The sequence below is a fragment of the Gracilinanus agilis genome, chromosome 1, assembly GCF_016433145.1.
Source record: "Gracilinanus agilis isolate LMUSP501 chromosome 1, AgileGrace, whole genome shotgun sequence".
Lineage (NCBI taxonomy): Eukaryota > Metazoa > Chordata > Mammalia > Didelphimorphia > Didelphidae > Gracilinanus > Gracilinanus agilis.
In genome coordinates, this window is record NC_058130.1 from 682,751,502 (window position 1) to 682,771,031 (window position 19,530).

The window sequence follows — 19,530 nt, forward strand, 5'->3', positions numbered from 1 at the left end:
TGGATTGAGAACTAGGTCTGCAAACGACAGGTCCAGAGTTCAAATCTAACCTCAGACAATTCCCAGTTATATGACCCTGGGCAAGTCACTTAACCCTGTTTGCCTCAGTTTCCTCATCTGTCAAATGAGCTGATGAAGGAAATGTCAGATCACTCCAGGATCTTTGCCAAGAAAACCTCAAATAGGGTCATGAAGAGTCGGACCCAACTGAAACAACTGACTAAGCAACAATTCCACAGGGGTGATTTGCTCATGGTCACAGAACCACTCAGTAGATCTGGGATTCAGACTCAGGTCCTTCTGACCCAAGGTTCAGGTGTCCTCCTGCTACACTGTGTTGCCTTATCTAAACTTTCTGGAAAAGTCAGATGAGTGCAGTAGCCCAGCTTGAGAACAAGAAATTGCCCTTTGAGAAAAGAGTAGTATATGGACAAAATGATATGAAAAAATGTTTTTCCAGAGTCTGTATGGGAGTTAAATAAATAAAACAAGCATTTTTATTTCTAATTCAATGGCCACAAATGACTCTTCATTCTGAGCCATGGTAATAATGGCATATATTTAAATGGGGGTAGTGAGATGGCACAGTGGATAAAATACTGGACTTGGGGTCAGAAAGACTCATTGTTCTGAGTTTAAATTGGACCTCAAACACTTGCTAGCTGTGTGACTCTGGGAAAGTCACTTAACCGTGTTTGCCTTAGTTTTCTCATCTGTAAAATGAGCTGGAGAAGGAAATGGTAACCCAATCCAGAATTTCTCCCAAGAAAACTCTAAATGGGATCACGAAGCATTGGACTCAATTGAAATGACTGAACAACAATAGCAAGATATTTAAATAGTATTTTCTGATTTCGCAAAATGGCACATTTTCTTACTTCATTCTCACAAACCCCATGGTGGGAGAGTTAGAACCATTACCATTTTGCAGATAAGGAAACAGAGTTTTGAAAAGAGACTTGCTGAAACTCACCCAGTGAATATACAGAGGAGTCAGAAATAGAACCCAGGGCTCAACTCTTATTCCAGGATTCTTTTGTTTATTAGTCACTGGCTGCTTATTCAAGTTCAGAGGTGTCTTGTATGAGGAATCTGTGATTACTTACTCTTCATGCAACATATCTTTGACCTTCATATATTTTCAGGGGCTATTTTGACTGTTTGGAATGCTCTTCCTCCTTACTTCTGCTTCCCTACTTCCAAAATCCCTCCTTCTATGAGAAGCCTTTTTCTTGTTCCCTTTTAGAGCTAGTGCCCCTGAGATCGCCTCTAGTCTGTCCTGTGTACAGCTTGTTTATTTATGGTTGTTTGCATGTTGTTTTCTCCATTAGATTGTGAGCTCCTTGAGAGCAGAAAAATTATTTTGCCTTTCTTTGAACCTGCAGTGTTTACTCCTGTGCCTGACACATAGTAAGATCTTAATACGAGCTTGTTGAGTCTGACCTGGTGGCTTACACCTATCCTCTGCTATTTGGGAAGCGGAGTCTGGTGGATTACTTGAGCTCAGGAGTTCTAAGTTTCCATAGGGCTAACCATGATTAGGCGTCCACACCAAATCCAGCCCTAATATGGTGATCCCCTGGGACAGACAGGGAGACACCAAATCAGTTAAGTAAATAAAACAAGCCTTAGAAGGGATGAACTAGCCCAAACTGGAAACAGAGCAAATCAAAGTTTCCAGGCTGATCAGTTGAATGCTTAGGGTAGACCATTATGTGGCTGCCGTAGAGCCTAGGATAGGTGGAGGGACTTTGTCTTGAAAAAGAAATAGGATACAATATAGCAAAATAAAAGCTAAAAATGCTCCAATGACAGAATTTATGTTTGTTGACTGACTAGTATTTGCCATACATACCCAGGTCATTCATGCTCTCTTCTATCTTGATTCCACTCCTTACTTTTCTTCCTGTATTCCCATCTTCCCAACTTCACTTTCCCCTCTTCCCCTTTTTAATTCCCTTTCATATGTTGTCTTTCCCATTAGAATGTAAGCTCTTTGAAGGTTAAGGACTATTTTTTTTTTTATTCCCAGCCTCCCCACTCTGTCTCTCTGTCTCTCTCTGTCTCTGTCTATCTCTGTCTGTCTGTATGTCTGTCTGTCTTCTCTCTCTCTCTTTCTCCCCTTTTCCTCCTCCTTTCTGTCTTCCTTTTCCTCTCCTTTTCTTTTTCTCTCAAAATGTTCTTTCCTTCCTCAAATTTCCCACATACTTTGCCAAGATCTCATTCCTTTCCACTTATCTCACTTTAGCTTATCTGACAGTTATTTGTATTCTTGTCCCCATTAGAATTTAAGCTTCTTGGAACTGTGATCTCCCCTGGGACTGAGCATTGTACTGGACTGCGTTGAATTAGATTGGACAAAGGATGACTAATGAGGAGGAGAAGGTGAAGCTGTTGACAGATAGCAAGTGTTGCTGACTAAACTGGGAAACACAATCTGGTTTTTCTTACCTGTGGCCGTGGGCATGCAGAAAGCAATGTCAAGACCATTCAGAGAAGAGTTGATGTGAGAATGAAGAAAGCATTCAATGGCAGTTTTATCACAGTTACAAAGAAGATGCTCACAAGGATCCTTGGACTCTGCAGAAATGGACCAACAAATGGAGATAATTAAGAAAACTCCCCAAATCATTTCAGTTCCCTTAGGAATCAGTAGCTTATCATTTAACAGCTGCCACTGGTGTGGGCAGAGAGCATGAATTGATGTACCGTAAAGTAAGCAGAATTAGAGAAACAATAGATACAGAGACTGCCAAAATGTGAGAAAGAAGAACAACAAGAAGAAATTGAACATGATGCAATGATAACAACCGAGCTCAGTCTTGGGAAGAGGAGAAAACGCACTTTCCTCCTTTCAGTGGGGAAGGAGGACACTATTGATGTGGAATATATATATATATATACTTTAAATACTTTAAATGTGGTGTATGTACTTAATTTTGCTTGATTTTTTTCTTCATTATAAGTGAAGGCTCAAAACAAACTTTTTTCATTTTCTTATTTTTTTGGTTTGAGTTTCCTTCCATAAAAGGATCAATATGGAAAAACGTTTTACATGATTATACATGTAAAATACTTATGAGATTGCTTACCATCTCAGTGGATAGGGAGGGCGAAGGAGGGAGAGAAATTGAGACTCAAAAGCCATTTTGCCTTACACACACACACACATACACACACATACATATATACACATAAATATATACACACATACACACACAAATATATCTATGTGTATATATATAGTATCCCACTGGACATAATATAGTAATGTCCATGCAATCTAACTTCACTGTCCTGTAAGAAATAATTTACCCCCTACCCAATTTAAGTAGCCCCCTACTCATTTTATACTTAAAATTAGTTCTAATCAATATTATCTAGTTTATTGTGCTTCCATATGGATAGTGATAAGTTATTTATTATTAGCAAACAATAATTGGAATTAACATAGTTTAGAGTTGAATAGTTTCTAAAAATAAGACCCTTTCTTCTCATAAAATTCTATGTTAAACTTTCACTTGTCAGCATAGCTTGAAAGATGCCTCCGTCCAAATGTCACAAGTTTCAGTGGAAATTCCCATGATACACTGAGAGCCTCTGCACCCCATGTCACTTCCCTCATGACCCAAAACAGGCAAGCCTGGCTGCCTGGACAAGAGGCTTAATATGATACTGAATAATATCAGTGCAGAACTCTGGGCTGTCTTGTGCATGTTGCTAAGGTGGGTTGGATGGGCTGGTTGCTATATTATTTGGTAGCAGCGTGACTGGGACATTCTAAGAGTTAGGAGTCCACAATGAGATAACACACTGGTGTCTGGATGGACCAGGCATACTAGATTGGGGCTGGGCACGGAAGAGAATAAAAGCTGAACTCTAAAGAAGGTAGGAGTCTTAGACCATGGAGAAGGCCTGGGATCCTATCTGTTGGAGGAGAGCAGGTCTCTCTAATAAATTGTCATTGGCTTGGAGTCCTGCCTCAGTTGTTTTATTGCTGATTGGACACATTTCTGGCATTACAGTCCACAACCTCCTTTTCTGGGCTCTTTCCTCTTTTTTAGTGGCTTCCCCTTTAGGAGTCAACCATCTTCATTCCTATCATCTACTGTGATATTGGAAATTTGGGGGTCCTTGAACTAATTTTGAGGTCCCTGATCTAAACTTCCTGTGGACATTAGATCTCTTTCAAACTACATTTCCCATGATTCCTCTTGTATAATCAGGTGGGCAGGAAGTGTAATTACATAACTAGGAGTATAAAGACTGAGGATGGAATTAGCACTTTCTCTCTTTTTTTGGTGATTTGGAGCAGAGCCAGGATGGGAGGAAGAGGTAACAGGGCCCATGTATTTTTAACTAACTCAACAGGCACATGGCTTCATTTTTTCCAAGTGTCTTTCAATCAACCCTTTGAAACCATGATATTTTTAATTTTATCACTCTACATTAATTTTATTTCTTACACTACTGACTTCTATCAAAGCCTGAACTTAGGAAAGGATCTGAAATTCATTAGTACAACTCAATGACTGTGGAAACAATGGCCATTCCTAAGGACATATTTCGACAGGTATAAACTTGGAACAAAAATGGATTAAAATGTTAGTTGTGGCATTTTAGACATAAGCCAGGAAATGGCTCATTAGGTGTTATGGTAGCCAAAAAAGCTAATGTGATCTCTATCAAGAGAACTTCTAAGAATAAGGAGGTGATTGTCCTGCCGTACTTCATCTTGCTTAGACTTCATCCAGAGCATTATGTTTAGTTCTGAGCTCCACATTTTAGGGAGAATATTGAGAAGCTGGAGAGCAGCCCAGACAAAGCAGCCAACATGGAGAAGGTCCCAGAGTTCATCCCATATGAAGATCAGTTGGAAAAAGTGGGAATGTTCAGCCTGGAGAAGTCTTACCACCTTCATATGTAGAGGCAGTTGGGTGACATAGTAGAGGAAGTTCTAGGTCTGGAAGTCAGGGAGAACTAAGTTAAAATCTGGCCTCAGATACTTACTAGTTGTGTGACATTAGGCAAGTCACTTAACTTGTTTACCTCAGTTCCCCAACTTTAAAATGCAAGCATTTGACAAAATGATCTCTATGACCCATTGCAATTCTAGGTCTTTTGACTCCTGAGGGAAGAGGGAGTTTTATAAGCAGGATTCCAGGACAAGACCCACCAAATTTGTCACAGTTGTATTTCCAGTTGGTCCTAGCCCCAGATAAGGTGATAGAATAGGGAGGGAAATCTACTGAGTCAAGTTCCATGTTTCCCTTGACAGTAAGTGTCCTGGGAAGGAAGAGAAGCTCTCAGTATCTACAAACACACCAATTAAACTAGAATCCCTGTCCACCTTCCCAGAATATCTGGGACTTAGTGACATGAATCTACTTACCACAGGTGATATTCTGGTTGTCACAAGTGATATCAATGGAGACTTTGGTTAGGTCTTGGGCGCATTCCACTTCAGCTGCATCCTCGTAACATTTTCGGTGCTGGAAACAACAACTGGACACATGGTTGGGGAGAAAAATTAAAACTTGGGGAGTTAGAAGAAAGAATTGCCTATTTATTTAGTTACTAGAGTAAAGGAGAAGCTTGTTAGAGTGGAAAGAACCCTTGATTCAGACTCAAAGGACTTGTCTTAAAATCCTACCTCTAGGCACTTACTTGCCTTTATGACCAGCTTAACTTTATTTGCTCCTCTGTAAAACAAAGGAGTTGAACAAGACTACATCTAACAGATCTTCCAGTTCTGGGTTAATAATGGTATAATTTTCTTTCCTTAGAAAAGTCTACCTCCCTCTGGACAAATTATATTTAGAATCAAAATTTGAAAGAAGAACATAGAAATTTAGAATATAGTGTTAGAGCTAGGAGGGAAATTAGAGTATAGATTATTAAAACACAGAATGTTCCATCTGGAAGGGATCTTGAGACCAATTTATTTATTTAACAGATGAAGAAATGAGGCCCAGAGAAAGGATTTTGCCTAAGGTCATACAGGAAGCTAGAAACTGCCCTAGAATTCAAACTCAAGTCTCCATGATGACTTGACGATGCCAGCAAAAACTGGATGACCACTAGGAAAAGAAACCAGTTTCTCCAGGAATGGTGAGTTTATTTCATCTTTGGCTAGCTAATTATTTAAAAAAAAACAACTATCTTTACACCAATACTCAATTCCACTTTGGTTCCTAGTTTTGCCATAGCAAAGCTAAAATCTCAACTATATCTACCTGCCTCCCATAGAGCTTATTCAGTGTACAGTGAGTAAAGTGGAAGAACTCATCATTAAGTAAATGCTTCAATAACCTATGATTTCTATAGTGTGGGTACTCCCTCCACTGAAAGACTGCAACCTTTCTGTGATTTAATAGAATTATAATAGTGAGTTGTTTTTACTATTTTAAGGTTTGTAATGTGTTTTACAAACATTAGATCAAATCTAGTACCTCTCTTCTATGACAATTTTTAGAACATTCAAAGATAACTATTATATTCTAGCCAAGCCTTCTCTTCTCCAGGCTAAATATTACCAGTTCTTTTTTGATTAATTTTTATACAGTCTGATCTTGAGAATCTTCCGAATTCTTGTTGCTTTACTTTGAATAAGTTCCATCTTTCAAGTATCCCTATCATATCTCCCTAGCTAAACTGGAAATATTTTGTGGTATAAAAAAAGAAAAAGAACTGGGCAGAGAGTTTCTGAGGAAAACTCTGATTATTATGAAAGCCGCAGATCACAAAAGGTAGCATCTATAGATTCCCAGTTTGGTCTGAGACTCCGAGTCTTAGATCTTACAGATTTATAAGCATAGGCAGTGATTCAGTACTGTTCAAACAGAGTTTTCTAGATAGGAGTGATGAAGAGGGGTGATGATGAAGGCACCCTCCCTTTCTCCTTTTCTTTCTTTGATGACTTGGCCATGAAACTTCAGAGTTAGGGGTCCTGCTTCCGTATGTCAACCTCCATAACATGTAGCAAATTAAGGGGAAATGTACAAGCATTTTTGACCTTGCAGAGGCTTTTTAATATTATTCCCATTATTATCCTATTTTATTTTTAACAGATCATACTCTATTTTCTATCTCCTCTTGTGATTAATATAGCCTATACACTTATTTAAATCAGCAAATAACTGGGGTTATATCTTGCTACAAATCACAGTTATAAATTAACATATTAATGAACAAAATATTATAAATTAATTAATTTAATTTCTTCTTATAGTAGGAGTACAGAGCATATCTTGACATAACTCTAGAAAACTCCAGAGACTTTATTTAAGTTGACATCAACCCAATAATTAATACTTTTGAGATCCTGTTGCTCAGCCAGGTACAAATTTATTTCACCGGGTTATCTAATCTCAATTTCTCCATCTTATCCATAAAAATTTTATAATAGTTGATATTTATAAAGCATTTTAAGGCTGATAAAGGGCTCTGAATTCTGGATCTAATTTGATCTTCACCAAAGTCCTGTGAACTACGTACTATAGATTTTATCGTCCCTACTTTCTCACTGAAAAACAGATCCAGAGAGTATTTTAGGATTATTGGCTTTCACAAGTAGAGTTGGAAAGGAATTTAGAAGTCCTTCCATACAACTCAGTTTAATAGAAAAGGAAACTAAGGTCCATAAATGACCTACCTGAGGTCATAACTTCAAGGCTATCACCTTTATGACAACACAGTGCTGGTTCTCAGGCTCTGATAAATGCCTTGCTGAAATAAGGCAACGATACAAATAACAATCCTCTAAAATCTATTAACCATCCAAAAAAGTGTATTCATTAGCACAGTGGTACTACATTAGTAGGAACTCAATATATGTCTGTGGATTGATGGACTCGCCAATCAAACGTTCATATCCACCCAGGGCAAAAACTGCCTTCAATCAGAAAGCTTGTGACAGTCGAGATAGAAAAATAATGGACATCTTAATAAATCAGCCAATATTTATTCAGATTTGGTATGCAAATCTCCAAGGAAACTACCTCTCCTCTTGGATGGCATGAAGAAAATGAAATTCCCCACCCATCAATTTTCAACATGCATGATTTAGTCATTCTGCTCTGTCCAGGACTTTGATGGATTGTGGCTTTCCTTCTTAGTCTTTGATGCTTGTGCAGTTGTGTGATCCCCATGCCCTTGCCTGCATTAGAACAAGGTGGGGGGAGCAAGAAAAGGATCTCCTCCTCCTATCAACTCACTGAGCTGATATCTCTCATTCTGGAATGTAAACATGTATATTCAAAGACTCTTTCTTGTTGAGAGTTTGTGAGATGGAGACTGAAATTTTACCTTGGAGGTCTTTAAAAATAGTCAGAGGCCAGTGGGAGGTTTCAAAGGGAGTTTATTCATTTGTTTAATAATATAAAAGTCATGAATCCCTCCTAAAAATGGGTAATTTTAATAAGCTGACACACTAAAGTGAGTAGAGATGCTCCAGTGCCTCTATTGACCCATGTCATGGGCTTACCATTCCTAGAACAAACGTCTTTGATAGTTATTCTATTCATAGGCTTCTTTAAAAAAAAAAAAAGAAACTTTTAGCTTAGAATCAATACTGTATATGGGTTTCAAGGCAGAAGAGTGGAAGGGGCTAGGCAATGGGGGTTAAGTATTTTGCCCAGGGTCACACAGCTGGGAAGTGTCTGAGGCTAAATTTGAAGCCAGGACCTCCTGTTTCTAGACTAGACTCTTAATCCACTCAGCTGCCCCCATGAACAGGCTTTTGCAAAGTGTAGAGAGAAATAAAGATGAATAAAATAGTCCATCCTAAAGAAGCTTAATAATAGCCCAAATTTACTTTGTTTTCTACAAATGCCTTTTTATAAACAATTCATTGACTCTTCAAAATCATGTGAAGTCAACAGTTCAAATATTATCATCTTCATTTCACAGATGAGTAAACTGAGGCTCAAAGATATTAAGTCACTTTTCTAAGGCTCCACTGTAGAAAAATGTCAGGATTTGGTCTCAGGATTTTTAATTCCAAATACAGTGCTCAACACAATACATTTCCCTTTTTCGGGTACAGCCTTCAGTTTGTAAAGTAGGAAAAGATCATCATTAAGTAAGTGCTTGCCGTCACAACACTTCAATAATTGATGATTTCAAAGTGCCGGTGCTCCCTCCACTGACTGATGGCATTTCTTTTGTGACAATTTAGAATAACTTGCATTTTTATAGTTCTTCAGGGTTTGAGATATGCTTTACAAATATGATCTCATTTCACAGATGAAGAAGCTGAGGCAGAAAGATTGAATGTAAGCATCTGTGGCTGAATTTGGACATAAGCCTTAGTAGTTGCTGTTGCCAAAACATGTCATTCGCCTATCCAGTCTGATAATAAATGGCTCTAAACGCGGCTCACCCAGGCCTTGGACAACAAAGATACAGTCCCTTAACGGACCCCTACTTGAAGTAGTTCTAGCTTGGTAGGTCCCGACTAAACATCATCTTGGAGCATCTTCATACCCCAAAGGGCCATCTTTGTACCACAAGAGTACCAAGAGGGGGCGCCAGCGAAAGACGACAGAAACCCAGCAAAGAAAGAACACAAAGCGAAATGGGTGCATAAGAAAAGCACAAAGTGCCCCAGAGAAAGAGAAGAGGCAGCCCCGGGGCTCAGCGGGGAGGACGAACACGAGAGCCCCCAGACCTGGGACAGAATCGCTCCTTCCTCTGACGCTCCTGTTGTGGGGCCAGGAACAAGGCGTGGCCCCTCCGGAGCGCCCGCCGTCACTGCCTCGGAATGCGAGTGTGTGTCCTGACCTTCCTCGGACATGCGTGTTCTATGTGCATATGTGCGTCTTGGTGGGCGGCTTCTGGTCCTCATGTGTGTCCTTACATCGACCTTCGTGCTCATGGCGTGTCTCTTTTTAGTTCTTCTCTGTCTGTGTATGTAGGTACGTGGATGTGCCTTCCTTATTTGGAATAGATATTCGTGTGTATGTCCTTGTGTGTAGAGGTGCGGCTTTATGTTTGCCACATGTTTGTGTGCATATTTATTCCTTGTGTCCTTAGAGTGCTCTATTGGCTTCGTATGGGTGTCCTTATAGTTCTTGTATATGTATATTTACTTATATGGAATACACACATACATATGTAGCTTTATATTCACACACCCTTGTGTATATGGTGCATACACGTGTGTTTCACACATGTTTTATTTATGTATATATGTGAGTCACATTCTTTGTGTCCTTGTGTTATTATATTGACCTTGAATGTGTCGTCCTAGTTCTTACACACTTGTATATAACATAAATATACATATAATTACACATGTATATCTCAATGTGGGATATAAATACACATAGCCTTATAATTCTGAATATCATGTGTATATATGCAAAAACCTTATATTTCACACATGTACCATGAATGTACTTGTTCCTGTTTCCTTATATACATGTATACAAATACAAAACCATGTGTCCTTCTAGTATGCTTATATTCTTTGTGCATGTGTCCTTATATTGCAATATATATGTTATGTATGAATATGTATATCTGACATTCCTTGTGTGTGTCCTGATATAGTGTCCTCGAATATAGTGTCCATATATTTTTATGTGTGTGTGCACACACATAGAGATGTGTGTCCTTATATACCTATATAATATACATATAATATATACACACTTAGGTATGTAGATATGTATATAGATAATGCAAATATGTTTATAGATATTATATATCCATATGATGTGTGCATAAGATATACATACATACACACATATATCTCAAAAACATATGAAGGGAATATGAGAAGATAAGAGATATACAGAGGGGGAGAGAGAGACAAGACAACGACAGAGAGAGATGGATGGACAGCTGTGTGGATGGATAGATAGATAGATGGTTGGATAGATAGATGGATAGATAGATAGATAGATAGATAGATAGATAGATAGATAGATAGATAGATATGGATAGATGGATAGATAGATGAATGGATGGATTGATAGATAGATAGATAGATAGATAGATAGATTGATAGATAGATACATAGATACATAGATGGATGGACAGATGGATAGATGGATGGATAGATGGATAGATGGATGATAGATGATGGATAGATAGTTGGATAGATACATAGATAGATACGTAGATGGATGGATAGATGGTTGGATAGATAGTTGGATAGATACATAGATGGATGGATGGATGGATGGATGGATAGATAGATAGATGGTTGGATGGATAGATACATAGATACACAGATAGATACATAGATACATGGATGGATAGATGGATAGATGGATGGATGGATGGATGGATGGATAGATACATAGATACACAGATAGATACATAGATACATAGATGGATGGATAGATGGATAGATGGATAGATAAGATAAATGATAGATGATGGATAGATAGATAGTTGGATAGATACATAGATACATAGATAGATACGTAGATGGATGGATAGACGGTTGGATAGATAGTTGGATAGATACATAGATAGATACATATAGATGGATGGATGATAGATAGATAGATAGATAGATAGACGGATAGATGGATAGATGGATAGATAGACGGATAGATGGATAGATAGATAGATCGATAGATTGATCGATAGACAGATAGATAGATAGATAGATAGATAGATAGATAGATAGATAGATAGATAGATAAACGAATAGATGAATAGTTGGATAGATAGATATGTATGTATTCTTATGCCCTTTTTCATTCACACATATAACCTTAATTAGACTTGTTCAAAAGTAGAATAAATACAAGGTTTCCAAAATGTTTTAGTGCAGTTTTAATCTAGTCAAACCTAAATTTGCACTAAGACTTTTGGGATACTCTCTAGTTCTACTTTATACATATATGTAAATAAATCAATACAAGAAATATAAGAACATATGTATATATACATCTCATATTATGTATGTACATATACACATATAATTATATATGTATATGTTTTTATATATGTGTATATATCTACATGTCTAATACCTTATATTTCTTGTATGAATTTGCTCACACATCCACAAAGAACTTAACAGTCTGAACTTTCCCAAAGTAGACTAGGATGCCTAAGGAGCCAAAGAACACCTGGGTTACTCTAGCCCCTATGCAGGTGATGAAGATGTTCATTGTTCTGTTACTTCTAGTGTCAACACTTCCCCCATCTCTACGTCTTTGACTCTAGGAACTCACTTGTCAGCATCATCCATAGGTTCCCCCTCCATCTCAAACCGGCAGGAGCAGCCATAATCTTCAAAGTCCTTGGGGCAGAGGCCAGTCACACATTTCAACTTGTTCACAAAATGGAGCAAGGCTGGGAAGTTAGTGAAGATGGCCTGCAGCCAGGTAAAGTGGGAGCCCAAGCAGTCTGCAGAGAGGAGAGGGGGGAAAATAAAGTCTATGGGAATAAGAACATGGAAACCGAATGCCATAAGCAGTCTTTTCCAAGCCACTCACTACCTTGGCACCATCATGGTACTCTTTCTTCATCAACAATGTTTGTAGAGTGCTTGATATACATCCCGCACTGTGTTAAATACAGTGGAGAGATTCAGAAGTGTTTTACACACCATAGGGTCAAAGAACCTTGGAGTGGGAATGAAAAGACCGGAGTTGTAGTCTCAGTTCTACCATGTAGTACTTTTATTACCACAGGAAAGGTTATTCGCTGATCTTCAGTTTCCTCATGTGCAAAATAAATATAATCCTGGGGATTCTATAGTTATAAAATAGGGATGACCGATCATTAGTCTGATAGACTGATCATATAGATCATATGAAAGAATGTAGGTAAAGTTCTTTGCAACTGTAAAGTACTATTTAAATGTGAATTCCAGAGTATTATTATAAAGGGGCAATAGGGAAAGCTGCCCAAAATTAGGGGTCCTGAAGCTGGACCCACTTAGGTAAATTACATTCCCTCTCTAGCCCCCAGTCAAGGGATCCTGTACAAGAGGAGGACATATTCTTCTTAGGTTCTAATATTCTATTGTATTAGTGGCAGTTATTGTATTGCTCTTATATAATCTGAACATAGGATCTTATATTTCCATATGTGTTCTATCTCCTCTGCTGGATTCCAAGACCTGATAGTAGCATGACTCAGCCAGATTGCCAGATTATCCCGCAGACCTAGGTTGGCAGGCTCAGTGCATAGAATGCTAAACCTGGAGTCAGGTAGACTCATCTTCCTGAGTTCAAATCTGGTCTCAAACATTTACTAGCTGCATGAACCTGCATAAATCATTTCAACCTCATTTGCCTCAGTTTCCTCTTATGTAAAGTGAGTTGAAGAAGAAATGGTAAACTACCCTAGTATCTTTGCCAAGAAAACCCTAAGTGGAGTCACAATTGAAAAAATAACTCAACAACAACACTTAGTATGGTACTTAGAACATGACAAAGAAGTGTGCTACAGAGGAAAAGACATAAATTTGGAATCACTGAGGATTTGGGTGTGAATCCTAGATAATCCACCTACTGCCCTGTGCATCTTGATAAAATCAGTTCAAGTCTCTAGGATTTAGTTTCCTCATTTGTAAAGTATGTGAAGGAGCTTGGGAGGAAAAGGGTGTGTAAATGAGATGACCAACCTATAAGGTTCCGTCTAGCTCTAAATCATCGATCTTATGATCCTACGTACTTCTTCTATCCTTTGTGAATGCGTTTTGAATGAATGGAACTACAAGCAGTCACAACGGTGATTATATATTCCTCAGCATTATCCTTACAAACTAGGGATTCAACTTACCGAAAAATAATGTCACACTTTCCACATCTTTAAATGCCCCGTTGAAGAATGTGATGTTATCTAAAAAAAGGAAGAAAAGATGCAAAGAGGAAAAGAAAGTGATATTATAAAAGGAATATTTTAAGATTGTATAAAGATATAATTACATTATAAGACCACCATTTTGCTGGAACCTAAAGAAGACTTGGGGTGGAATGTTACAATTGTTTTCTTTTCCTTCCCTCAGGAAGACAGCACAACTGATTTGAGACTCATTTTGGGGAGAGCTGACATCAGTAACTACACAACTAAATAAGTGCCTAGAAAATATATAAAAGAAAGTTGTCTTAAGGCCAGAAAAATGATACCCAGTCAAGGAAGGCGCCAGTAATACCTACAATATGGTCATCTAAAGGATGACAATATTGGGTGTGCTTCCTGTGTGGTGATCCTGACCCTTAAGCCTGTCAGTGTTAATGATTTGAAGCTCATAAAATTATTTCCTCTTAAATTTAGTAGAACAATTGGGAATGCCACCTTGAAGGAATAAAGTCCCAGAGAGACTGGCTATTGTACCTCTAGAAGAGCTATTGGTGGTTCCTCCAAACTGGCAAGCAAGGAGGTCACTGAGGTTACCTAGTTTGGGGAGAAGTCAATATGGCCTCCAAAAGGGGCCCTGTTTGGGCTGCAATAGCTGTTTTCATTGGAGCTCAGGTTTATGGAACTTTTCTAATTATGACTCACTGGAGCAAGACCTCAGACCTTCCAGAATAATACATGGAGCCATTAGACAAGTTAACGTGGGGAGAAGGATTGATCAATAAATGACTCGTCAAAGGGCCTATATTGATGAGGATGAGGGGAAACTTTGGGTGGTTTAGATTTTTAAATATATATCTGCTCTAGGCAAGGACATCATGGGAAAGTGCTCAGGTGCATGCATTACCCTGTTTGGCATCACCCTAAAAGTATAAAGAGGGAAGAGGGAATAACTGAAATGGTTATTAACATTAACCAACCTTTCATAAAAAGACCAAGAAGAAATTCGTAGATTGAGGGTGATAGATATGAGTGAATCAAGATGCTCAGCCCCCTCAAGAGACCCTGAGGGTGGATAACTGACCAATTATAGTTCTTGGTAACATGGTACAACAACAAGCAGAAGGAAAAACATACATATGACCAAGCCTGTGTGTTTGACAAGGAAGCAAGCCGACTTTTTAAAGCAAATAGAACTGTAAAGAGGAACTCTCTAGAATATGAGATAGTTTTGCATGTCACAAGGCAGGTAAAGATTGTTGCTGACTAGTAGGCTTTGTCATATTGGCTACTAGAGTATAAAAAGCCTTTGCTTTTAAGGATAACAGAAGATTTTGTACTGGTTATATAGTGTTTGGCATTTTCATGGAGACAAGAAGGCCCCAAATTCTGGGCATTTGGAGCCTCAGCAGTTTCCTCTTTCCTGAAAAAACCAAACCAGCTACAATTATGGACATCATCTTCAGGGTGAGCAGAGAGAGAGAGAGAGAGAGAGAGAGAAAGAGAGAGAGAGAGAGAGAGAGATTCAAGTGCTTACCAGAACTAGAACCAGAACCAACATCAAAACTATCATGTATCTTTGCCCTGTAAAATGTATCTTTAAAAGCTAGATAATCAATGACACATGGAAAACCCAGTGGAATTGTGCATCGGCTTTGGGGGTGGGGGAAGGAGGGGAAAGAAAAAACATGAATCATGTAACCATGGAAAAATTTTCTTAATCAATAAAATAATTCATAAAAAAGAAATCTTAGCAGCCCCCCAAAAGCTAAATAACACTTTTATACTCTCTGATTGTGTTATCAGTCATTTATACCATTCTCTTAACTTTTGGCTTAAGATGGCTTCCTTAGCCTCTTATAATAATTGGCTTAGCAACCAGGATGGTGAAAATTATTTCCCCGCTCAAACAAGGCTCTCAAAAAAGAGAGCCTATTAAACACCCCCAGCCCTACCAATATATACCTTCAAGGATAGTTAGATATTAGCTCATGGAATCTTGTGATAGCAGAGTTGTGGGCAGTTTTGTAGAAATTCTACCAATAGAGTAAGTCGGGAGAGTATTCCCATCATATCTGACAGCTGGATCTGAGGAAAAGAACTGAATACTACATACCAAGAGGTAGGAGTTGCAAGAGAATGAAAAACCTCTAAATCTTTCTGAAATTTGGAAATTAACTTCTTTATGATCAGGGAAAATAAACTTCTTTTCCTGCCTCATAAAAAGATACATTTTCCCCCTTCTGTCAAAATCTCCTCCTTTCCTCCTCCAGCTAAACATAGTAAGAAAAATTCAAAAGATTCTCACTGATACTCCTTGGAAGTCCTCGAGTCATTTCCGACGGAAGATCTGGTGTGTCTCCATCTTGTCCACCTATTTGTGACAAAGAGAGATTAACAGGAAGGAAATATTTTAAAATTAAAGTCTCTTGACTTTGTAAGGATGGTGAAGTGGAGATAAGGAGTAAGAGAAAAAATGAAATGGAAACACATCTATTTATTTATCATGGAAGGGGAGGCAATACTAACATCAGAATGTAAAGCAGTAGTCACATATGTCATCTTGTCCCATTGACCTGTCAAGTCCTGTTCCCTGGAAGACCCTGGATGGTTTGATAAATATTATAAGTTTTAATTAATATTATAAATATATTAAATATATTCTTTTATTATTATTTATTATTATTCATTGCATATTATCTATATTCATTAGATTATATCAATATTATTATTCATTAGAAATGAAATATGTAGGTAAATATATGCATATATGTATATATTTGCATGGGTGTGTGTTTATGTATATATACATATGTGTGACTAGCAATGAAATGAATCTATCAATCTATCTACACAAATAGAAGTAAATGTATTTATATACACGCCCAACCACAGCCACATCTATACCCCACTTTTTCATGAATATATAGACATTCTATATAATATACATGTAATATGTATATGTGTATTTCTATACAGATGCATCTATGTGTCTTTGTGGATATATACATACACACATATACATACATGCATGTATGTAGTTATGGTAAGACTGGGCCAGAGAGCAGTGTTTCCATATGGATCCTATATCATGTGTGCTTGCCTGACCCTCAAACAACTGGAGAGAGGAAAGTGACATGCAGAGAGAAGGACGCACATCCTCCAGAGAGGCAAAACTGGCATCTATGGCCAGAATAGAATTTCCAAATGTGCTAACCCTTGGCCAAAGTGTTATTTATCTTGGCCTTGATACACTTGATATTTTTGATCACCCTTATTCCTTCTAACAGTATCATTAGAAAAAAAAATTCCCTCAGAAATAAGTATTTTTTTTTTTCAGGAAAGGTAATTACAAGTTCAAGAAAAGTTCCCTAATACCAAGGATCTGAGACATTCAATTTCCCTACAATGGAGTCTTTAGCTAGAGTTTCAAGAGAACTAATCATTTTTGCCTAAATTAGTGGTATAGATTGGTTTCAGGAACAGCAATTATGGGCTAATTATATATATATATATATATATATATATATATATTTATTTTATTTTTTGGTGGGGGGAGCTAAGTGGTACAGTGGTCTTGAATCAGGAAGACTTATTTTCTTAAGTCCAAATCTGGCCTCAGGTACTCCTAGCTGTGTGACCTTGAGAAAGTCACCTAACTCTGCTTCACTTTCCTCATCTGTAACATGACCTGAGAAAATCCCCAATGGGCTCATACATGACTGAAAAACAACAAAAATAGACATTTTTTTTGTGTCAGTTAGAGGTGCCCCCATTCCTCTTTTAGACTTCACAATTTCATTATGAAATTATAAACAGAAGATGCATTGATTGAATGATTCTATTACTCATTCAAAGAGGAATTCTCACCAAATAAAAATACCAGGGCATAGGGAATATTGCTAATCGAGGCGGTTGGTGATTGGTGGTAGAACTCTACTCAATGACAGAGATAAGACAGCTTCTACCTTTCAGATGCTTACATTATTTTTATGGCTGAGGCTGGGGAATGGTACAGATAAAACAAGTATAATATATGAAAAAATGTAATGAAGAAAAAAGATATTCACAGAATGTTTTAGAAAAAAGTTTATGAGGGAAGGAGCTCTTTCAGCTGAGAGAAGGAATAAGGGAAAGATGTAGAGAAGACATGGGATCTGAACCAAACTTTAAAAAATATAAGTTCTATTTTTTTCTATTTTTTCTTTCTTTGTAAAAATTTTCATCAATATCTTTGATTTTATAACATCTACCTTCCCCAATGCACTCCTCACTCCATCGTCAGGTCAGATAATCCTTTGAGCATATTTTTATCATGCAATCTTTAGCAATCTGGTGAAAAATGGACCTTTCTCAGAATAATGCTTTTAAATTCATTAAAATAAGATCAAATGACTGATTTCAAAGGAAACCCATTATATTAAGTAAGAATCAAAATATTTTTAAAAATTCATAGGTCCAATATTGTCATTACTTCTAGCAAAGGAGAGAGAGAGAGAGAGAGAGAGAGAGAGAGAGAGAGAGAGAGAGAGAGAGAGAGAGAGAGAGAAGATACAACTAGCCAACACATTGAGAGTCATTATTTTTGGCTTTCATATGGTCACTAAACCTAGAGATGAAAAATATTTCAGAGACCATGTAGTCCATCTAGTCCAACCTCATGAGGAAACTGAGGCTAAGAGGGATTGATTATTCTGTACTCATATCCTTCTTCCCTCATCCCTCATCCCACCCCCAAACTCCCTTCCTCCATCCTGAACACACACTCAAAAGGGAGGAGCCTAAAGAAGAATTTTAGAAGGTAAAGAGGAGGAAGTGAATTCTAGAAATTAGCCAGTAATGTATGGAAATAAATGGAGGCAAGAGATAGCAAGACACCACCAGTAATTTAGTTGGCTAAAACATAGACTTCGCTATAGGGTTGGGCAGGGTAATGTGAAAAAAATGACTAGACAGATAGAAAGTCTTAAATGTCAAGAAAAAGAATGTATCTTTTATTCTAGATACAACAGGCATCAGTAAAAGGTTTTTGAGCAGGTGATATAAATATATTATATTATATAATATAATATTATATTATGTTATGTTATGTTACATTACATTACATTATATTATATTATATTATTATAAATATATATATATATATAAATATATATACATATATATATATATATAAATATATAAATATCAGTATACTCTGCTATAAATACCTGTGCATTAGATAATTATTTTTTGTGTCATCTGAGGATGGATTGGAGAGGATGGAATGGGGGGAAACAGTTATTAATCTAACAGTAGTCCAGTGATGATGAGGGCCTGACCTAGGGTGATCACTTTGTGAGTAGAGAGAAAAAAGACAAATAGAAGAGATATCGTGAGCATAAGCATAAGCATGATGAGATTTGGAGAATGAGGATTGTTGGATTTAAACATCAGTCTGGCAGTCTACTGAACTATTTCTGGCCTGGACAAGCTACCCCCAGCCCCCAAGGTTTCCCAGCACAGTCTTCCTTAACTTCCCCTATCATAAACCTAAAACTGAAGCTATCTTATCTGATGAATATTAACCTTCTTGAATGTTTGTCTATGTTTGCCTGCTTTACAATATTTGCCAAATACTTCCAGACCCCTGACCCTGAAACCACCCCCCCCTCCCCAGATGCTTCCTGACCAGTGCCTGACACTACCTTGATAATTATGTATGTACCAACCCCCTTACCCAAACATTTCTATATAAACTCTTGGCTGAGAATTCCA

The 19,530-nt window shown here is 37.6% G+C and overlaps 1 protein-coding gene across 1 annotated transcript in view; it reads right to left on the bottom strand.

Annotated features, from left to right (window-relative positions):
• Positions 1-16,109, bottom strand: part of OC90 (otoconin 90) — a 51,031-nt gene extending 34,922 nt beyond the window's left edge. The window contains exons 1-5 of the mRNA XM_044658289.1: positions 16,082-16,109; positions 13,756-13,815; positions 12,198-12,372; positions 5,393-5,505; positions 2,452-2,580 (exon numbers count right to left, since the gene is read on the bottom strand). Of these exons, the coding sequence (XP_044514224.1) occupies positions 2,452-2,580; positions 5,393-5,505; positions 12,198-12,372; positions 13,756-13,815; positions 16,082-16,109 (505 nt within the window). The remainder of the gene's footprint in view (positions 1-2,451; positions 2,581-5,392; positions 5,506-12,197; positions 12,373-13,755; positions 13,816-16,081) is intronic.
• Between the last annotated feature and the right edge of the window lie 3,421 nt (positions 16,110-19,530).